Here is a 22,244-nt window from a genome sequence, read left to right as displayed (position 1 = left end):
ATCCAGGGGAGCAGCCTCTGGGCTTTCCCTGAGAAACAGCTTACACTTAGCTTGTACAGGAACCTAGCACACTTGATGGTCTGATGTCCAAGTTTGGCAAATTAGCACTCTGGGCAAGACTACGGAGGCAGGCCCTGCCAGTAGAGAGAAGTGACACCAGAGTGCAGGAAAAGGGAAAAGGCACAACGTGGGGAAGCCGAGGCCCCTCTTGTGCAGGGGCAAATCGCCCTGCTGCAAACTGCAGGTACTACCCATGATGACGAGGCACTTAGTTCAGGGAGACCAACATTTTTTTTTTTCTTTATTTTGAGAGAGACAGAGAGAGCACAGGTGAGTGTGAGTGGAGGAGGGCAGAGAGAGACACACAGACAGAATTCCAGGCAGGTTCTGCACTGTCAGCACAGAGTCAGACTGGGGCTTGAACTCACGAACCATGAGATCATGACCTGAGCTGAAATCAAGATGCTTAACTGACTGAGCCACCCCGGCTCCCCACCGACCAACATTTTAAACGGCGGAATACAAGAGAAAGTGTCAGAGTGTCTTTTACTTAGTGAAGATAAACGTTATCTTTTGAAACTCTGGTCACATCCGGGTGCTCATGTTAGGGCAAAGCGTAAAATTTGTGACTTCAGGTGGATCAGGGTCAGGAAGTTTGAAGGCTACAGATGTAGGACTCTGAAGTCATCACCACTTTACAGCAAAGTTTAGAACGGAATGCCCTGAACAGTGATCTTGAGTTATAAAAAAAAAAAAAAGGATCAAATAATGTTCAAAGTCTACCATTTAAGAGGACAAAGTACAGTGAGATGAAGATCTTTTGGAAAGATTTCGGTTACAAAGTGCCTCCAATTTTTTTTGAAGATTTAGTGTTTTAAATTTTAAATGGAAAGCCTTTCTACCTTCTCCCTAACTTGAATCACAAACATAACTTTTAAAAACACAAAATCTGAGGTGCCTGGTGGCTCAATCGGTTAAGTGTCTGACTCTTGATTTTGGCTCAGGTCATGATCTCACGGTTCCTGAGTTCGAGCCCTACATCAGGCTCTGTGCTGGCAGCATAGAGCCTGCTTGAGATTCTCTGTCTCCCTCTCTCTCTACCCCTCCTCCACTTGTTCTCTCCCTCCCTCTCTCTCTCTCTCTGTCTCTTTCCCCCTCTCTCAATAAGTAAACTTAAATAAAATAAAAACAAAATTTGACTGGAGGGGAAGAAAAAGAGAAACCCGAAAAATTAAAATAATTAAAATAAATTTTAATTAAAACACCAGGTCTGAGATACATTTAAGGTGAAGGCATTCACCTTCCAGGTACACCTAATAAGGTATGCATATATCTTTGTGATGGGCGTTAAGAGGAATTTCACTCATTCATTCAAAACGTGTAGTGAAAACTCACAGCAGGGCTTCTATGCTTGGCTAGGCATCAGCCTCCAAGATAAAGGAGACTTGGGATTGTCCCTCAAGGAACTTACAGTCCAGTAGTCCAGTTCCAGTCAACCCACATGTAAAGCCATTTTGCAAATTGTGTACAATACGGCTAAGGCTGGTTGAAATTGATACTCTCCTAAAACCCTAGGGTATGTGGCCTCCGAATGTGTACAGCCGGCCCCATGGCTTTGGTCCTGAATCCACATCAAGAAGGATTAAGCCAAAAGCCAGTCCCAGATCCAATCAGGAAGGCTGGCACAGTCCCTGTAAATCCAGGCAAAAGTGAAGAGCCCTGAGCTGGGTTGCAGGTCCTGACCTGAAAGTGTGCAGGACAATGTCAGGGGCAAGAACCCAGCTGCTGGCATGCTTATCTTGCTTTCTGTCTCCTGTCACCTCAGGCCTCTGTCTTTTTTTGGCTCTATCCTTTTCCTGACCAGCTTTCCATATATCCGGGCCATGTTTTGAAGACCTTACTGGTCCCAGACCAGCTTCCTCCTCTGTGTATGTACTCAGATGCAGCTCCCTTCGCTAGGGGGAGTCCAGATGCCCAGAGTGTGGGCCCAGGGTCCTAACTTTGTCTCCATCCACGCCATCTTCCTCCTGGATGTACTGTCCTCACCTGCCTTCCCAAAACCACTGTACCCATCAACACAGTACTACTTGGCTGGTCTAGGGTAGAACTACCTCTGTTAAGCACACCAATACTAACTACAAGTTTCTGTTAATATCCCATATCCCTCTCTTCTACTAATTGGATAATTTAATTTTGATTAATTTGATACTTTTGCTAATTCGATATTACAGATTCAGTGGTCATGCCTCATGGATTTTCACAAGTTCTGATTTTAAATCTGTCTTCCCTAAGTATACCAGTGCCTGTCAAACCACGTGTTCTACTTTTTGGCTTACGAAAAAACGGACTCTATGCTCCAAGGAGTCACAAGTTATGTGGAAATATTCTACGCATTTTGTATCTTGTAAGCAATCGAGTTTTCTTGCTGAGACTGTTCACATTTACCCAGTCCCCGTATTCTTTTTAGGCAGCATGGATGCAAATGTCATGTGGTCAGCAAAACAACCTCAACTAAACCAGTCAGAGGGGCCACCTGGCATCCCCCCAACCAAGAGCCTCTCCAGTCACCAAGAGCTTGTGGATTTGGTTGGTCCTCACCATCTCTAGGCTGCTTTAGACACTTTGAACGTAAAGTCCACCTCGACACCCAGCTTCCCTGGCCTTTGGTTCTGTGTTTTGTAGTGTTGTGTTTTCAGGGAGGAAGGAGGGGGAGAGAGATTCATAAGGCAGTGACTGAACACTCAAGAACTTTGTAATCTTCACTTCCTGACTGTCACCCCTCCTGCCTTCCCCATTCGGCATCTCTGGTCATGGCCCTGAGACCAGGGTTCCCGACCAATGTTCCCATTCACCCTTACAAGCCCTGTGGCCATCTGCAGGAACTCACCACCACGTCCCCTCGGAGGAAGTGCCCCAAACCTGCAATGAACTAGTTCACAATGTACCACACAATAGTAATATCATTTTCTGTCAAGCCATGAGTGTCCACTTGCCACACGCAAGGAACAGGACAGCGGGACCCTTCGTTTGGTCCAGTGTTTTCAGTGGCCTCTGCTACAAGAGAACTCAACAGAAGCATGACTCGGAAACACAACTGTTGAAGAAGATATCCACCAAATAGTGTGCTAAGCCAAATCCCTCCTACAATGCAACACAGCACAGACAGCACACCTTACAAATGTACGTGACATGACGCCCAGTGTGGCAGACCTGCTGGGACATTCCACGTGGTCTCCTCCTCAGACTGGGATTAGATGAAGAGCCAGGGATTACCATGCCGGTACACTAATCAAATCAAAGAAGGACAGGGTGGAGGTCGTTGCTTCCTATTGGGATAGTAGCTCTGGAGTACAGATGTCTGAAGCTCCCAGGTGTGGAAGGAAACCCTCCTGTGTTTGAGAGTTGCAATCTGAGCCTGCTACAGAAAAACCACGAAGACAGGGATTTCTGGGAAAATCTAGTGAGATGATGTGCTTTTATAATACAGCCACTTTTGTGACCTTTTTAGTTCGATCATTATGTGTTCTGGAGACATGATAGAGGCAAGGAAGAAAGGCCAGGTTGGGAATTAGGAGACCCAGTGTTGCTTATAATTTGCAGTGTGGCCTTGGACGTGGTTTGTAGTCTTTCCAGAATCTCAGTGCACTTGTCTAAAAATGGAAATAATAAAGCCCGCCACTTTGAAAACGCTTTGTGAATATAAAACACCACACCAGCACTCTCTGAGCCTCGGTTTTCCTCCTTGGTTGAATGGGCCCTGCCCATTCAGGGTGTTTCTGAGGATCAAATCATATAATGTGCATGTAAACCATGAGTTCTATGTGAAGGACACAGCTCACAAAAATTCTGGTGTCACTTTGTGGGGTCAGTTGCCAACCCAGAGGCCAGGGCTGGTTTGAGACTCACTTTGCCCGACCTGAATGGGTCAGCCCTTCCCGCTCCCCCCTCCCCCACCCCAGCCTTCTTCCTCCCCAGCTCCTTCCTTTGTCTGGTATGCTTTAAATTACCTTTGCTCTTCCCTTTTGATCTGTCTGGCAACTGCCCTGTTTCACTCCAGGGGGGCTCCATTTCAGATCCCAGAGAAACCCTGTCTATATATAGCTTGTAAAAAAATGTGATTTCCTTTGGGAGGAAAGTGGGAGCTACCATGTGCGTTCACGTCCACCATCATTATACTGGTGACCCCCAGAACGGGAGACACAACATTTACTCTCCAGAATAAACATGAATATGGCCCAAGGCTACAGTAGCTTTTATAAACAACCTGTTACTACTTACTGCTTTTCTCTAAACTCCTGGAGTGGGGAAGTGGCAACATTTTATTCTTCAAATCAAAGACAGGTGATAGATAGGGATGATAGATAGATAGATAGATAGATAGATAGATAGATAGATAGAGTGAACCAAGAAAGAATTCCCTGAAAATTTAAGCAAACAGGCATTTACTTGGGCAATTAGAATTGCAATTGAAGAGACAGATTCAAGTAGAATCTGGACCATGTTCTGAGGACGACAAAGAGAGGGCAGGGCTGTATACTCAAGGCTGCGAGTAGAGTTCTCATTCAGATCCTCTATGCAAAACAGGGATTGAAACTAGGTTAACTGGGATTGGTTGGGTTCATATGCAAATAAGGGATGGAAACTTGTTTGTTGCAAGGGCTCTTTTGGAAGTGAAGAGTGAGGATGATTCTGGTGCCATGATGAGGGGGAAGTTAAGTCCCAGCTGAGGGCTTGCAGCTGGCTGAAAGGTTTTTAAAAAGTTCACGGTTCCTTCGAGAAGGACGTGCACAAATTCCTCCTCCCTTATGGCCTCCTGACCCCATTTTAAAAAGAGACTTGCATAGTTAGGCTTGCTTGCTGCGTTTTGAAATCTTCTTTGACAGAGAGGTAGATAGATAACATAGATGGATGGATGGGTGGATGGATGGATAGATAGATGATAGATAGATAGATAGATAGATAGATAGATAATGGGAGGAGGGCTTGAGCCCACTCAGCAATTTAAAATTTTTCACTCTGGGGCGTTTGGCCGGCTAAGTCAGAAGAACATGTGACTCTTGATCTTGGGATTGTGAGTTCGAGCCCCAAGTGGGGTGCAGAGACTACTTAAATGAATTTCTTCTTAACTTAAAGTCAAAGTAACGTAAAATTTCTCACTCTTACATCTACGCCCCAGTTCTCTTCGAATTCAGTTCTCTCGAATCCTCACATAACTCTAAAATTTTATCTGGTTAATTGTCTTGGTCCTAAGATGAAACCATGCTTAATGCATTCTGGGAAAGAAATGGAAAACCTTGTTAAATAAGCGATTCAAGCATTCCTTTTTATTTTGCCAGATGAAAATAGTTTATTCACTGTCACCAAAAGAACACAGACTGCAGTCCCGATGAAGGAGAAAGATTGACCCAATCAACCCTAGACTCCAAGGGGACAGGGAAACCTTTCTCAGGACCAGGTCAAGAAACAGCCCAGGGACACTGCCCCCTCCGTTTGCTTCCTGTGTGGCTCAGTGATCTCAAGGCACGGGGCAGGGAACTTGGAAGTCCCTTTCCTGTGTCCTGAAATCTCCATTCAGCACGCCCCTTTTTTTTTCTCCTGTGGCATTTGCCAACTTTCAAATTCCGATGCTCCTGCCGTCACCCCCAGATGTGCACCAAGGCCTCAGCGTTTGCAAAGTCTCTCAAGTCAATCTCTAAGTAAAAGATGCTTCAAGGAAGCACTCAGTTCCTTCTGCCTAATAACTGCAGTGTGTCATGTGACACCTGCCCCTCCCCCCCCCACCCAATTCTCTCTGAAAACCCCCACCCACCCCACCAATAAAGTAGGTTGACGTCTGTCCTTTATCTGCCAACATCTACATTTCCTTCAAGGTGGTAATCTTTTGCTTTTGTTATTGAAGTTCTGCTTGATTCTTAATTGTTACCCCATAGCTTTGGAGCCTGCATAAACAGTTAACAAAAACACGGCGCACGAGGCAGCCGTTTCGCTTTCTGTGCTTGTTGTTCTTGGCACCGGGTCAGTTCTATGAACTTCTGGTGTCCAACTGGTAGGACCTGAAACTCTGTGTTTAACAAGTGCCTGTAGTCAAAACAGTTGGCGTGTGCAAGCTCGGGCCGCTGGTACTCCTGCGGCTGGTCAGCCCGGTCCTGGACTGTGCAGAACACCGAATCACGTTGCTGCGTTTTGGGGCTGGGCTTTTGTTGTTTCGCTGTTGGGTTTGTTTTTTGTTGTTTTCTTTTTTTCCTTTTTTTTTTTTTTTCCTCTTTTTTGTGATGGCATCCGTGCTAATCTGGATCTCTTCAGGTTCCAAAAGTACAACATGTTTACAGTCGACGTAGAATCAGATTAAGTTGGCAGCCTGAGTCTCTCTGTAAGTGGTTTTAGTTTACATTTCTTCTGCTAGCAGGATGTTTTGCATAATTTTGCTGATCCTGGGTTATTTATAGACTTTTTTGAAGAAACGGGGATGCATGAGAGTTTTCTGTTCTAACTGTGGAAAGTGAAATCCGTTTCTGCAGTGAGGAGGGAAGGCGGCCGGGCATGTTCAGCAGAGGGTTATTTTAGCTCTTGAAAATTAATTTCTCCTCGAGGTCACTTGATAACATTCCGGAGCCTACACTCCAAGCCACTGACATCAGATACCCTGATGATTGTCTTAGGACGTGTTGTTTTCCTTTTAGTCGGTCAGAAATGGAGCAAAATGAAAGTCATGATGCCATTTCCTCTGGGGCGCTCTGGGAGGGTGGATGCAGTGATTGGGTATTGTTTCAAACGTCCGAAGTGGGTTTGCGGGGGTTGTTTCGTCCCACCCTCGGGCGCTGTGTCTGCTGGCCACCACAGCAGCCTGCCCAGAAGCCGGTTGGCGGGACCCACCGAGAGCCTGGGGGAGGGGCAGAGGAAGGACAGCCGCCGGGAAGTTAGTGGCTATTCAAGTTTGTCCTCATCTAAATGACAGTGATACTCAGGTGTTTATAACATTTAAAAAAAAAAAAGTCATCGACTGCAGGATGGCTTAGTGGCTAATGCATTATCGGTTTGATCTTCTAGCCTGGGGGTAGCACCTTCTGGTAGCACCTTTGGCTACCCCCCCCCCTTTGGGGGGGTATGAATGGAAGGAAATCTGGGCACGTTCAAAACCACTACGCCAGGATGAACACTGTGTGAAAGGGTTTCCTATAATATTTACTAGAACAGTTGGCTAAAAATTGCCTTGCTTTGCCCACTGAATGGCTGTGTGATTAAATCACCCCTTGACAGTGTACCTTGAGCCCTCCCATCTCTGCGCCGGCTGCCGCCGGAATTTGCATGGGTAAGTAGCACGTTCATCAGCATAATGAGTGTGGAGTCCCCAGTCTAATGGTCCAGGAGAACGCCGTAATTGAGACACTTCATTGCGCCTCAGGTTAAATATTTTAAACCAAACAAATCGAGAAGGAGGGAGAAAACGGGAAACATCGTTTGGGCCGCGTGAAAGGCCTTCTAACTGGGGAGTCCGCCCTGATTGGAGTCCTTGGGCCCCTCACAGACAGGTCCACATCTCCTCTCACCCCCACCATCATCGACTCACACCCACAAATGAAAATGGATGGTTAAGCCGGAAATTTCCGAGGTAGTGAAAGTGACATAGTTGTAACTGCTAAGTGCTGCCAAGAGCCGATTTTCTTCTTTCTCTTCCATGTTTCTCTCGTCGATGGGAGAGTGGGTTCTTTTTTGGCGTTGTTTTTGGTTTGATTTGGTTTGGTTTTTGGCCTCCACTAACCTTGCAGAGAATGGCGGTGAGGCTGTCTTGCTTTTGGTCCTTGAGTGTGGAGTGTGCCCTCTGCTTCCTCACGGTAGCCCTGCTGCTTTGGTGAAGGACAAGTTAAGCCCTTTGGTCCCAGCAGAAGGACAAGTTAAGCCCTTTGGTCCCAGCAGAAAAAGACTCGTACAGCGGGGCTGAGGAGCTGGCACTCAGGCCCAGACATTTACCATCAGACCTTGGCCTCCTCGCTACCCCATCCAAACCCACGAACTGCACTGCTGATGCAGGAGACCTTTTGTTCTACTGTGATTCTAATCTGCCCCCAAGGATGCGGCCCCTACGACACTTGCCTTTTCCTCCTCCTGTATTAAGGTTGAGCTAGGATTTGAGGCTCACCTTTTGGAGGCCCCGGGTTTGAGGCGTGTGTTGGTTTGTGTGCATGTCAGCCAGCAGTGATTAGGGGGGCTCCTGCCCTACTGGGTAAATAAACTCATGGCCAGAGTGACTGAAGAGACATGAAGGAACCTACCTACCTTTACGACAGTGTTGAAGCAGGATGGCAGTGATGACAGAAAGGTTTCCCAGTCAAAGTGCCCTGGGGCTTTTGCATTTGAATTAGCCAGACCCGCCCACTTCAGGATCCTAGAGAAAATGAAGGCACTGCTATTTGCCAGCCTCCTAGACTTTGTTGCCCCTCCCAGGCCCTCCAGACATCTGCCCGCCAACAGCTTTCAAATACCCTCCTTCCACGCTTTGGTTGCCTCTGCCGGTCTGGAGAGAGCTGTGGTTGGATTGATAATTGATCTGTGTCTGGGCCTCTTGGCAGCATTAGCATTTGTGGGTCCATCTTCTCTCCTGGCCCCCAAGGAGTGGTTCTGCTGGGCCCCACACTCAGTGGGAAACCCAGGATCTGTTAGGGTCCTGCAGTCTGCCGGAAGGCCAAGGCATCAGGGCAGAACTTGGAGATTGGGTGGGTCCCTGGCCAGAGGCAAATTTGGGCCAGATGGTCTGAGTTAGTTTGTCAAACCTGTGAGGGTTTGGTGGCTCTCCACACTCTGGTGGCTACCTCACTCTGCTATTGGCCCACTCATCCCCAAGGTCTTAGGCTTTTCTGGAACAGCAGCAATAACATATAGATTAGGCAGAACCCCCAAAAGTAAGAGGCCGAACAAGAAAATAAGCCAGTGGAAGGAGTTGGTTACTCCTTGGCTGTGGCTTAGTCACCCTGTTTCTGACCAGCCCCTTGTGCACCTGCTGACCAATTCAGCCTCAGTCCACCAAGGCAGGCGGGATTTGCCAGTTGTCAAGATGAGCCCCCACTTTGACCTTGTTACAGTTTGCCATCGAAGTGGCACATCCCAGACTAAGGAGGGAGATATATTTGATCTACGCCATGTCAGAGGGTAGGAGTCCCTTGTCCCCTGTCCTCCATACTATACTTTTTCTCTCCAATCTGGTGAACAGGAAGGGCTTTTAGGTAAATCAACTGTATTAATTTGCTAGGGCTATTATAACAAATACCACAGCCTGGGCAGCTTGAACAACAGAAATTTAATTCTTCACAGCTGTGGAGGTTAGAAGTCCCGAGATCAAGGTGCCAGCCACGTTGGTTTCTCTGGAGGCCTCCCTCCTTGGCTTGTAGAAGGCCATCTTCTTGCTGTCCCTTCATCAGGTTGTCCCCCCCCCCCCCCAACCTCACCCCTTCCATGCACACACCTAGTGTCTCTTTCTCGTCTTATGAAAGGACTCCAGTCATATTGGATCAAGGCCCACCCTCCCTGGCCTCATTTGAACTTAATCACCTCTTTAAAGGCCTTATCTGCCAATACAGTTACATTCTGAGGTATTGGCAATTGGGACTTCAATGTATGAATTTGGGGGCAACATAATTCAGGCCATAACACCAGCCAACTAAGCCTGGTCCCACCTCAGCCCCACTCATTAGCAGCATCAGAACACTGCAGTAACCGCCATGATGTAGACATTCATCTGTGACTTGTTCCTGCACATGTGAGTGTGTAGAATCAGACACCATCTCTCTGTGTGGGTGCACAGTCAAAGGGAACGCAATGAGAAAAAGACAAAACATGTTCCTAGTCACAAGACAAAGTCACCAGTGGCTGTGAAAAGTCTGAGTTAGCTTTCAGTGTGTTCTATTATGATCTTTAGGTGACTTCAGCAGCCCACCCGTCTCGAGGAAGGCTGTTGGAAGGGTGGGTTGAGCAAAGGTAGCTCACAGACCAGGGGGCCCCAGAAGTCATCTGACAGAAAGTGTTACCTTCCCTTCTGAGCCTCTTCCTCCTGGTGCCGTTCTGGGCAAACTCCCTGATATGTGAATAGATTCGTTTGCATGATCTTCTCTGGGTCTTGCCAACAACTATGTATATATATTTAAATCTGCCCTCAGTGTTCATTCCCTGTGGAAGTTGGGAAACCAGCCTTCCGTGGACTAGGAGAGGAGAAGTTAGCCAGTTATCATTTCCCATTTCAATGGCTGCTCTTTCCCCAGGGACTTGTGGTTGGCCATTGATCTTCCCTCCCTCTTCCCTTGCTATAGGACATCTTTGACCTGGAGATGCTAGGGGCCAGCAGGTTGACCTCCGGTAGCCCTTTCCAAGAATTTTCCTCCAAGATCTTTTCTTAGTAAAGAACATTTGTTCCCTGAGGATGCAGCCACTCTCAGCCAAGACCAGAGCAGAGTTTCTAGGGCCCCATCCTGAGAATGGCAGCCACCAAAGCCTGGTGTTCTTAGAAACTGCCAATGGGGACAGAAACCCAAGGATGAGTTGTGGTCAAGCTACAGGGGATCCCGGCTCTTCATCACCTGCCGGGTTCCTGCTGCAGATGACTCAGGTTCTGGTCTCCACGAGGGGACCATGGAGAGATAGTGTGTTCCTGCAGGCTAGTGGAGGATCTATGACCCTTTGTGAGCCAGCCTGGATTTTGGTCTGAGACAAAAGAGAAGGTGATTGCTGTAGGGAGAGGAGGTCAGGAATCAGCTGCTCCGTGCTGGCAGCCTGAGTGCCAGAGGAGGTGGGATCTGGGTTATTTGTAACGGTAATAATCATAAAACTGCTCTTTTTTGTATGCATGGTCTGACTCAACTTTTAGACCTCTTTTACATGCCTGATCTCATTGGCTCCTCCTTATAGCCTTGGAGAGGCAGGTATTGTTAACCCCAGAGCATGGAAATTCTGGAAGGAGAGCCCGGGTTGAGACTCCAGCTCCTGGACACCAGTGCTCCCTCTATTGATTTCAGCTGCCTAATGTCTGTATTTGGTTGCCAGTAAGGAGGTAGTTTGCAAATCAGAAAACCTGGTTTGTGTGTTTTTTCATTGTATTTCTTGTCAGTTATCAAAGCCACATTCAATTGCCCATATGTGCAATGCATCGCTCTAAGACCCTTACGCTTAATCATTACCACCACTGGTAAGAGGAGGGCTGTTGGTAGCCCCGCTTGTCAGTTGTCACTGAGATCCTTACTAGGGAAGAGGAGGAAGTGTGGGCTATGTGACACACCTTCCCTGAATGGTCAAGAGTGCTGTTCACAGGTCACTGTCATGGAGGGGGATGTTGCGCACTGCTTGGCTGTGTCTTTTTCCACATTATAAGCAAGGGTTTGGAAGAGGAATGGTGTTGGTGGCAGGCCTATCAAGTTTTCAGGGGCCAGATTTGGGAGGGTGAATGCATATATGAATGGGTAGAGCAGTAGACTACATCCAACCAGATGACACTTTTTTTTTTTAATGTATTTATTTATTTATTTATTTATTTATTTATTTTTTTATTGAGACAGAGAGAGACAGAGTATGAGCAGGGGAGGGGCAGAGAGAGGGGGAGACACAGAATCTGAAGCAGGCTCCAGGCTCCGAGCTGTCAGCACAGAGCCTGATGTGGGGCTCGAACTCACGGGCTGTGAGATCATGACCTGAGCTGAAGTTAGATGCTTAACTGACTGAGCCACCTAGGCGCCCCTGGATGACACTTTTAAAGGACACCTGTGGGTATGCGGCTTGGCAGAAAAATGTGTGAAATAAGACTTAGGGGTGGTTCAATTGTCAAAAATAAAAAATCTAGGCTGGGGGTGGGGCACCTGAGTGGCTCAGTCTTTTAAGCATTCGACTTCAGATTTCTGCTCAGGTCGTGATCTCACAGTTCATGAGATTAAGCTCTGCACTGGGCTGTGCGCTGACAGTGCAGAGCCTGCTTGGGATTCTCTCTCTCCCTCTCTCTCTGCCCCTCCCCTACTCGCACGTGCATGCATTTGCACTCTCTCTCTCTCAAAATAAATTAACAACTAAAAAAATGTAGGTTGGATCTCTAGCTACATTAATAGGAGGATAATGTCCAGGAAAGCCAGCTAGGAGCTGCTTGGACCCCATCTGTAACATTCTTTCATCTGAGTTCCACAGTCTATGAAGGACAGACGGTAGAGCCAAAGAGGACCCAGAGAACAGAATAGTGAAAATGATGTTTTGTGAGGAAGGGTTTAAAAAGACCTCTGGGTGTTTTGCCTGGAGAAAGATTTCAAGGAGCAAATATTTGGCAAGATGTCCCCTGGAAGGGAAATAAGACCGGTTCAAGGTGACCCCCACAGAGCAGAAATGGGATTCATGTGTGGCATTGCAAAGCAGCTCAAGTAGGGGAGACACTCCAACAGCCATGGAACCGCCATGCTGTCTCACCTGGTGCACGCCTGGAAGGTCCCATTGGCACTGGGGTCTGCAGGGGAGAAGCAAGCCTGGGTGGCACCATGATCAGAGTGCTGAGGAGGCCATAACAACCCCAGAAAGGGTCTGGCAGGGATCAGGGAAGTGTGGGGCTTCTTCTGGCCTGTTGGGAGTCTGTTACTCTGTCCCAACCTCAAGCTCTAAGACCTGGGTGCCTTTCATGGCAATGATGATTCCATCACAGGAATGGTGATCCCCTTGATGGAAGCAATAGCTATATGAGAGATGAGGGACTGGCGGAGGGGGCTGTGCCTTAGGACCTGGTGTGTGCGTGTGTGACATTGTTTAAAACAATCACACTTCTTCATAGAGCTGAGTTGGCCTTGTTTGAGAACTACTATCTTAGAGTGCCTGTGAGCTGACTCCTTAACTTAAAAATTACCTTCTTTAAGTGATTCCAAGAAAGGGTTTTTTTTAAAGTGTTTATTTATTTTGAGAGAGAGAAAGGGAGAGAGAGAATCCAAAGCAGGCCCCATGTTGATTTCATGAACTGTGAGATCATGACCTGAGCCAAAATCAACAGTCGGTCGCCCAACCAACTAAGCCACCCAGGCACCCCCCAAGAAGGGTTTTTAAGGGAACTCTTGAGTTATCCTGAAGCAGACTGTTTATAGTGATGCTATGAGCATTTGTATACAAGGATTTGAGTACGTGTTTTCAGTTCTTTTGGGTATGTACCTCAGGAATAGAATTGTTGGATTGTGTGGTAATTCTATGTTTAATTTTTTAAGGCACTGCTGTTTCCCATAGAAGCTGTACCGTTTTACATCGCTACTGGCAATGCCTAAGGGTTCCAATTTCTCCACATCCTTGCCAACATTTGTCATTTTACGTTTTTGGTTGTCTTTGGTTATTGTTCTCTATATAGCCAATCTAGTGGGTGTGGAGTTGTATCTCATTGTGGTTTTGATTTGCTCCCTAATGACTAACAATGTTGAGCATCTTTTCATGTGTTTGTTGGCCATATGCATATCTTCTTTGAAGAAATGTCTGTCCAAGTCCTTTGTCCATTTTTTAACTGGGTTTAACCTGCCTGTTTCTGTATTTAGAATTAAGGTTCTAAACTTCCTATTCCTCAGATGCTAGAACAGTAGTAGTAAAAATTGCATCTTTTTATCTTAAACCACCTGTTTGCTGAGAACTTAGGCCACCAACTTACTACTGGGCACCTGAGGTAACAGGAGAGAACAGGGTGAAAGAGGCAAGGGAAGGTGCTCCGGAAGGATCGAAGGGCTCTGAGAGAGTTGGCCGGTGGAAGCTATTCACATCTCTGTCCTCCAGGTCATCCTGGAGCTCAGCAGAGACTAGGAAAGCTATTGACATTTGTCTCTGGAATGACTCTGGCTCACAAGCCATAGAGCCTGCCCTTTCATCTGTGCAACATTGCAACATCCAGCAGGCCTCCTCCTGACAGTCCCCTGAGCGGGGTCAGTGTACCCATGAGCCCTTGACCCACTGGCCTCGCTCGGGTCTGGAGGAGAAGGCTCACAGCCTTACCCCTGGGAGCAGACTATCCCCAGGCAAAGCTGGAAGTGATGGAGAAAAGGGGGCTTAATGCCCCATCCAGCAAAGCTGGGTCCAGCAGGTGGTCGGGTTATGCCGCCTCATTCCCATGGGCCCCATTCCAAAGACATGCAACTGTGGAAACCAGTGCTACTTTGCTATCCGGCACAGCCCCCTCCCAGTCAGAAATGGATTAATTCTCCTTCATTCTGGGAAGAAACTCTCTACAGGAGGGGAAAGGAAGCCAAGAACCCAGAAGCCCAAAGTCATGTTCTCTTGAATTATTCTCCCCGGAAGCCTCCTTCTCCCTCTTTCTTATGCTCTTACGGTTCCAGAGGGATAGTCCCACCATGGGACCATCTTACAAAGGCAGGTAGGCCCTGCCCAGGTTGTGTGACATGTCTCTAGATGATTCAATGTCCCCATGGTCTGAAGTTCTCCATAGGAGCCATACCTCTGACCCTTGTAAAGCTTTTGTCTCTTAAAAGCTTGTTTTTATTTTTCCTTAGGAGAAGGCATGTATTCCTTAGCCAGGACTGACTTAAGGTTTATCAGGTAATAGCCAGGTTTTGCAAAGAAATGTTGGATGAAACACGGGAGAGATCTCAGTAGAAGATAAAGTTGCCCAAATGCACTTTGCCACTGGGTGTTTTTGATTGAGGTGAAATTCACATAACAAAATTGATCATTCTAAATGTTTTACTTATTTATTTTGAGAAAGACAGAGAGCATGAACTGGGGAGGGACAGAGGGAGAGAGAGAGACAAAATCCCAAGCAGGCTCCCTGCTCAGTGCAGAGCCCGACATGGGGCTCTATCTCACAAACTGTAAGATCATCACCTGAGTGGAAATCGAGAGTCAGACCTGTAACTGACTGAGGCAGCCAGGCGCCCCACAAAATTAATCATTTTCAAGCATACAGTTCAGTGGCACTGAGTCCATTCCTGGTGCTGGGTCATCATCACCTCCACCTAGTTCCAAAACATTTTCATCAACCCCTAAAGAGACATTATAACCATTAAACAGTCACTCCCCACTGCCTTCGTCCCCAGACCCTGGCACTCACTGACCTGTTTTCTGTCTGTATGGATTTACCTACTCTGGATATTTCGTCTCAGTGGAGTCATACACCATGTTGCCTTTTGTGAACTATTGGGGTATTTTTGGGAACCATCCCTCTCCCCCAGTCTCCTTGCCAAGATCAAGGAATCAACTTTCTAAATTTTTTTTAATGTTTATTATTTTTGAGAGAGAGAGAGAGAGAGAGACAGAGCAAGTAGGGGAGGGGCAGAGAGAGAGGGAGACACAGAATCAGAAGCAGACTCCAGGCTCTGAGCTGTCAGCACAGAGCCTGACTCGGGGCTCAAACTCACAGGCTGCAAGATCGTGAACCTGAGCTGACTGAAGTTGGCCGCTTAACTACCTGAGCCACCCAGGCGCCCCAAGGAATCAACTTTACAAATATCCTGAATAAATGAAAACTCCCTGCTGGGATTGGTAATTAAACTGTCCCACAGAAGTTCAGCCTTTATAATGATGTCTCTACTCTCCAAAGCGGAGGGCCACGCGTTGCAGTGGACTCTGTGCATCTGGCCGGTCGGCCCTGGGGGAAGGGGGAGTGGAAAGGCTTGAGCTCCCACGCACTGCCGGGACCAGGCCCAAGGGGACAGCGGCTCCAGGAACCGGTCCCCCACACAGCTTGCACATGGCCATCAAGCCCCGGGGGGCTGCGGCAAGGCCCCAGCCCTTCCCAAACACGGACTCTGCTCAAATCAGCCTCGGAGGATTCTGTGCCTCTGACCACACCTTGTGTGTGTGCAGTTCAGGAAGACCCAAGTTCATCTGCCAAATTCAGGATACAGCCCTGACTGTTCCGGGCTTTTCTTTCTGCCTTTCCCTAATCGCATCTGGGCGGGCTCTCTTAAAGGGGAAGTGGTGCGTTCTGACTGGCCAGGGCCCTCAGCCAGGAGCCAGGAAACAGCTCCCACGAGTCGCGTTGCCCAGCGTGTCACTGGCTCAGCCTCCTTATCCAAACGGCAAGGCTGCCTCCCCAGGATGTGTAAGTGTGAGCGCAGGGCACGTTGGCCACACAGGATGGCGTGGGGCTGGGCCCAGGTCACAGAAGAGAGAGCCTGGCAGGCAGAGCGTGCTGTCAACCCACCGTCCACTTAGCAAATCCGAGGTGTAGCGTAGACAGCACTGTGGGGCTGTGGGCTGGCACCGGAGCCGAGGCAGGGCTGAGGCGTGCAGTGGGGAGAGGAGCTGCCTCAGAAGGAGGTCAGGAGTAGGAGGCTGGGTTGGGGACCAGTCTATTTTGGACAGCCCTTCTGCAGACACAAGCCTCGGGGCCCGGGTAGGAGCACAGTGGAAAATTTTGTAGCACACACCTCTCCTGGCGCTGGGAACCTCACCCACCCGTCACCCCCCCCCCCATTCTCTGCATTTATGTGCAGCCCCGATGACACTTCGTGCATATATCTACTCAGCAATTATTTCTGTCATTGTTAGGCTGTAATTTGTGTTGAGAAATATTTCAGGTCTCTTGCACTCAAACTTTTAAAACTGCTTGACACTCGCGACCTGTGATTTTCCTTGTTTCCTACTTGCGGATGCTCCTCGGTCCCGTGTATGCACACAGTGGGCCCTGGGCGAAGGTCGGTGGCCAGCACCGCCCCCCTCCCCCCCCACCCGCCCCCCACCCCCCACCCCGCCCGGGCAGACTGGCTGGCTCACTCACTCAGATGATTGGCAGGGTACCTGGCCTGGTTTCCAGCTCTGGTTTTGTTTCCTGTGTGCCCATGGAGAAATCGAGGGGGAAGCTCACACACGCTCACGCCCACAGTTCCCAACTCAGTGCCCCGAGTGAGTGACTGACGGTAGGAAAACAGACCCTTTCCTATATTTTAGACTCCTCTCTCCCCTAGATTTTTGTTTGTACGGGGGTGATGGTCGATCTTAAATCGTGTGAAAGGCTTTGTGTTCACCGAAATAATTCAGACCTTCTGCTCCCAAAGAAGGGGGCAGAGGGAAACAGAAGGGGGCTGGGGAGAGAGGGGGGGGAAATGTGTCTCTGTACTCACATATTGGCAGGGCACAGCCACACCCTGTTTCAAGACAACTTCCTGTTTGCACTGCCAACTGTCACTCCAAGGAGAACAGAAACGGTTCCGTTATTAGTGGCTGCTGCGGGACCCCGACAGCCTGTGGGGTGAGTGGTTCTGAGTGACGCTGAGAGCTTAGCAGGGAGTGGAGACTTTGCACCTTCTGTTGTGGGAGGCTGTGGCCTGCACTGTGGAAATTGGAAGTCGGGACAGAAAGAAACCGAGCAGCCGTGGCCTCTCCTTGCTCAGCCTCTGTTTTTTGAACAGTGCACTCCCGTAGGATTCTTGTAAATGGAATGGTTTTAATTCAGGGGCCGGGAGAAGGCAGAGAACTACCCGCTTAGTAAAACCACTACTTGCATTTGTAAAAAATCTACATTTTCAAGTGTTGGGGGGGATCTTCTAATAAGCGAGTTGGCTCTGTGGTATCCGCCTCCTGTGTGTTACCACCAATCCTCACAGCACTCGTTTCAACACTGAACACAGTTAGGGCGAGACCCAGGGCCAACTGCCAGGGATAAGAGTGAATGAGACACCTGCCCTCGAGGTACGTCCAATGACAGACGCCCAGGCCGCTAAACCAGTAATGACATGTGATGTTGCTCAGATAGGGCGCTTCAGTGTGCTGTGGGAGCACCTGCCCACTTATAATCCTATAATGTGGGCGTTGCTGTCCCCCCCGTTTACAGGTAAGGACACTGGGGCTCAGGGGGTCATTTTATCTGCCTAGTCACAGAGCTAATGAGTGACAGAGCTGGGATTTGAGCCCAGATCTCTCTGATTCCAAAGACAGCGGTGTTGGGTCCGCACTTCCTGTGACTCCCAAAGCTGGCCCAGAGCATTGAATCCCCTCGGGACCTTTTAAAAAGTACAGATTTGGGGGCCTTGGCCCTGCTGTCCCAAGACAGAAGAGCACTCTGCGGCACCAAGTGGTCTCTGAGATATAGGTACGGCCCGGACACTTTTTCTACCTTGTGCATGAGGATCCTCCCTCCCTGGCTTGCGGTGTGGACAAGGATTTTTTTATATGCTTAGCCCAAGGCATCCGGGGAAAGGTTCCTGATGTTGCCGCAAGACAGTATTGGGAAGATTCGGTCCGGCTGTTCAGGTGTTTGAGACACTGGGAATCCCTGCTTGTGATTCCTCTCCCCAAAGACACACCAGCCTCTGCCTCCTGCTTCACCCAACTTCTGGCTGCCTGTCACACCTGTCCCTTTGGTGCCCCCAAGGGTGGGGAGGATGTCAGCTGTGCCATCTTAAGGTAGAGTCCAACAAGTATATCCTAAAGCTGGAAGCCCCCAGTTTCCACCCAAGCTTCGGTGGCTCTTGTGTTTGAACTCACGTGGCTTGTGCGGTGGGTATGTTGGGCAGTTACGGGAGGCAGTCACTCTGATGGAGAAGTTAATACCATGCGGGTGGTTCCTTCTCACCCCCTCCGCTATCACCTTGGCTCTGGGCACATGGAAACAGCTAGGACAATCAAAGGCCTGATATTATTATTTTTTTTATTTTAGAGAGAGTACGCACACCAGCAGGGGAGGAGGTGGAGGAAGAAAGACAGAGACAGAGAGAATCTCAAGCACACTCAGCATGGAGCCCAACACAGGGCTCGATCCCATGAGCCTGGGATCATGACCTGAGCCAAAATCAAAAGTCGGACACTCAACCGACTGAGCCACCCAGGCTCCCTAAAAGACCTGATATTATTAAGAGAATCGGGTCTCTGGCTGTAGGCAGAGTCCCGTGAAGCTGGAGTGCAATTCACTCACCTCAGGCCCTTCAGCCAGAAGCCAGCCTCTGAGGGGGAGCCTTCCTCCACCACCCAGGGTGCCCAAGTGGTGGCCAGCCCAAGATTTGGAGAGTGTGTTCCCACCCCGAGGGAACCCTCTGGCAGTGACAGTGTCTTATCTCCACCATCATATCCCAGGGCCTGGCACACAGTTATGTGTCAAGGAAATACTTTAAATATGAATGAATGAATGAGTGAATGAATGAATGAATGAATGAAGTTGACTTGAACACATTTTACTCCTTCCTACCTTTGTATCTGCACCTGTGTTCTCTCCTTTGCCCTCTCTGGTTAAGGATGGATTAGTGTTGCCGTAGTTGTTATTGTTTACTTGTTTTATCTTTTTCTTATACGGATTTAAAGAGCTCTAACAAAACAGAGCCTATTAAGCAGTCCACCCACATCCTTCCCTTTTTTTCTCATCTATCTACATCACGTATTCGTATATATATATGTGTGTGTGTGTGTGTGTATATATATGTGTATATGTGTATACACATATATATATACACACACACACACATATATATTCCATTTTTGTTTTTATAATGATCCATGTTTACATATTATTTGTTATATTTATAATTTCCTTGTGGATTTGGGCATACTATCTCATGCACACCTTTCCTTAGGTAGAGATAACCATCATTCCTGTCATTTTCAATTGTTTTATTTTAGATCATTCAGGTCAATTGTGATATTTTTTATTATTGTAAACAGCATCACTGAGAATATCTTTGAACTTTTGGGGGGTAGGGGGTTATTTTCTTGAGGTGTACTTTCCAGACTACAACTATCAGATTACCAGATTAAAGGCCGTGAATTCCTTTTTAGTTTTTGTTATTATCACCAGGTTGGTCTCCAGAGAAATGCCATCCCTTGAAAGTACCCCAGCAGTGTGTGTACATGTGCTTATATCCCCCGAGGTCTCTATTTGCTGTGGTTTTTTTCTTTGAGCTAGATTCGGTGCCGAGTAAGGACTGGGGGCTCATCCCTGAGGGCTGATGGAAATATTTCAGGGCCCTGGAAAGTCCCTGGGACTCCCCACATCATGCCTAGCAGTGGATGATGCCAGAATTTTGCACCTTAATATAAATAACCAACAAAAGAATAGGTGAGGGGGGGGATACTTGTAGACGGGAAGATGAAGAGAATCTCAAGTTCTCTAAATTCAGATTGTGTCTCAGGGTTGTGTCTCAGGCCAGGCTGTGTCTCAGGGTTGTGTTCAGGGTTGTGTCTCAGGCCAGCTCTGAAATTGGGGAAGAATCGTGGCAGAACCTGCATTGCCTGAAGGTGTAGAGGGAGGAGGATATCCGAGCAGGGTGGTGTGATGGGAAGAGCATTCACTTGGGCCAGCCAGACCTGGGCTCTCCTTCCAAATGCTGAGGTCTGCATGGCCTTGGTCTTGTTTCATAATCTCGCTAAGCTTTAATTTCCCCCATCTATAACAAGGAGGTGAACAGCATCCACTTTGCAGGGTTGTGGGGTAGGTTACATGAGCTGGAAAGGGTAAAAGGAGCTTGCAAGGTGCCTGACACACAAGGCACTCAAGAATGCTCTTTTCCTCCTGAATGAATGGGCACAGGGTGACCAGATGACTGAGAAACCAACACAGAGCCTGGAGCGATTTGAGCACCGAGCTGGCATGAGCCACCGACCCACAGTGGCATTTATCAAAGTGCTCTGGACAGTGCCTGTTGCCTGGCTGTGCGTAGGAAGTGAAGAGGGTAAAGACCTCGTATAAGCTAATTGGAGGCAGGCACCCATGCCTTAAGGAGCACTTCCCCAGCCACTCAGACCCTGAAGTCTTTTAAAGAGATAGGTATTCTGGCCTGAGAAGGAGGAGGCACTCCAGAGGAGCTCACAGCACTCCTGGCATAGGAACTGCTTGGCACGGCTCTGCCTGCCAGTCACTTGACTTTGCTGTGTCTTCATTTCCTCCCCTGCTGAGGAAGGCTGATTCAATATGCCTCCTCTAACCACCATAGCACTATATTTAGTGTTTCAGTACAATTGTGGCAAATGAGACCACAAGCTCAGATTCTAGCCCCCACACTTCCACTTAATAGCCTTGTGACTTCAGAGCTTCTCAAAGGCAGTCTGCCTCAGTGTCCACAGCTGTGAACTGGGGACTAGCTCCCTCCCTGAGTGGCCGCAGGATACAACTAGCACAGTTCCTATGTGGTTTCCCCCATGCCGAGGGCTATGCCGTGAGCCTCACCTGCCAGCTCGTTTGCTTTTGGAAGAAGGTCCCTTGGAATTCAGAGTTGTCCTTTATGGAAGGCATCCTGACTGCGGCTGCGAATGCAGATAGAATCCATTGATAAAATAGAGCCCAGCTAATGATTGGCCAAGTTCCTGCCCTCAGAGGTGGGGGCTGAAAGAGAGTGTATACTGTCAAATGAGGAGGTCAGGTGCTAGCCTAAGCCCGAGTGAGTTTACACAACCGTGGCGGGCCACAGGTGACGGTGGTGCTCAAAGTCTGTTGGGAGGGGATTGGTCCCCTAAAAACCGTATTGGAAAATTCCCGACAAGTTCTTTCTAAGGCTGGTACAGGGAGCCGCACCGGGTGTCGGTGGCTGGCTCAGCCATTCCTGAGGCATCTGGGCTGACGTTTTCAACGCAGGATATTGATGTTGTGAGTATGAAAATACCTCCGTGAACAAGCACGAGGTGGGGGAGGTCCAAATTTTTTCTGAAACAGAATTGCCTGAGAACCCGGTGGATTTGGCCCGCAGGAAGGAAGGGGAGAGGATTGTGGAGACTCCAGGCTTCCCACACCTACCAGAGATTTCCAGAATGCTGGGAGGCAGTGTCTACGAGCCCTCCACACAGCCGTGTGCCCTGGAGTCCCACCTGGATGCTTAAGGCATGTATGGTGAAGCAGGTGGCCAGCTGCCAAGGCCATGGTCTGGACTTCTTTTGGTAGATAGGCAAAAAAAGTAAAAGGGTTTGGTTTTTCATTTCTTTGGGCCTGGGGTCCCCAACACCCTGAGGCTGAGGTCTCAGGTTGTGGAGTGGGGTTGCTGACTGCTGACAGGTGTGTCTTTTCCTTTCCCTAGGGGAGCGGGGATGCCCCGCTGAAATTCCCATGCACAGTGGGTGGGAGGGCAAGGGGTGTCCTGAGGCTCTCCCCATCCACTGCCACATCTCCCAAGATTTCAGGGTGGTAGAGATCAGATCACAGGCTCTGATGTTTTCTAGTTCTGTAACCTTGGGCAACACTTGCGTCTCTGAAGCTGTTTTTTTCATCTGTAGAATCGAAATAATAATATCTCTCTTAGGGTACTGTAAGAATTAAATGCTGTAAGATAAATCAAGAGTTTAGTAGAGTACCTGGTGTATTGGAAGTTCTTAGTAAATTATTAGTAGTGTTGGCC

At 48.4% G+C, this 22,244-nt stretch overlaps 1 protein-coding gene across 11 annotated transcripts in view; it reads left to right on the top strand.

Annotated features, from left to right (window-relative positions):
• ATXN7L1 (ataxin 7 like 1) overlaps window positions 1–22,244 on the top strand; it is a 254,775-nt gene that overhangs the window by 171,355 nt on the left and 61,176 nt on the right. The window contains exon 1 of one of the 11 annotated variants that reach the window (XM_040472911.1): window positions 5,851–5,870. The exons of 5 other annotated variants lie outside the window; for them this stretch is intronic. Coding sequence is in view for 1 of the 6 variants with exons in the window: in XM_040472904.1 (XP_040328838.1) it covers window positions 7,306–7,309 (4 nt within the window). In the remaining 5 variants the exon portion in view is untranslated. Of the gene's footprint in view, window positions 1–5,850; window positions 5,871–6,121; window positions 6,371–7,285; window positions 7,310–15,912; window positions 16,034–17,063; window positions 17,183–21,336; window positions 21,503–22,244 lie in introns of those variants that run through there. 5 more of the 11 variants (XM_040472906.1, XM_040472904.1, XM_040472908.1 and 2 more) reach the window with 5 other exon arrangements.

This window comes from Herpailurus yagouaroundi, unplaced genomic scaffold (genome assembly GCF_014898765.1).
Source record: "Herpailurus yagouaroundi ecotype Mexico unplaced genomic scaffold, PumYag 100, whole genome shotgun sequence".
Classification (NCBI taxonomy): domain Eukaryota; kingdom Metazoa; phylum Chordata; class Mammalia; order Carnivora; family Felidae; genus Herpailurus; species Herpailurus yagouaroundi.
The sequence above is the reverse complement of the archived record's forward strand: the minus strand, read 5'-3'. Positions and strand labels throughout refer to the sequence as shown.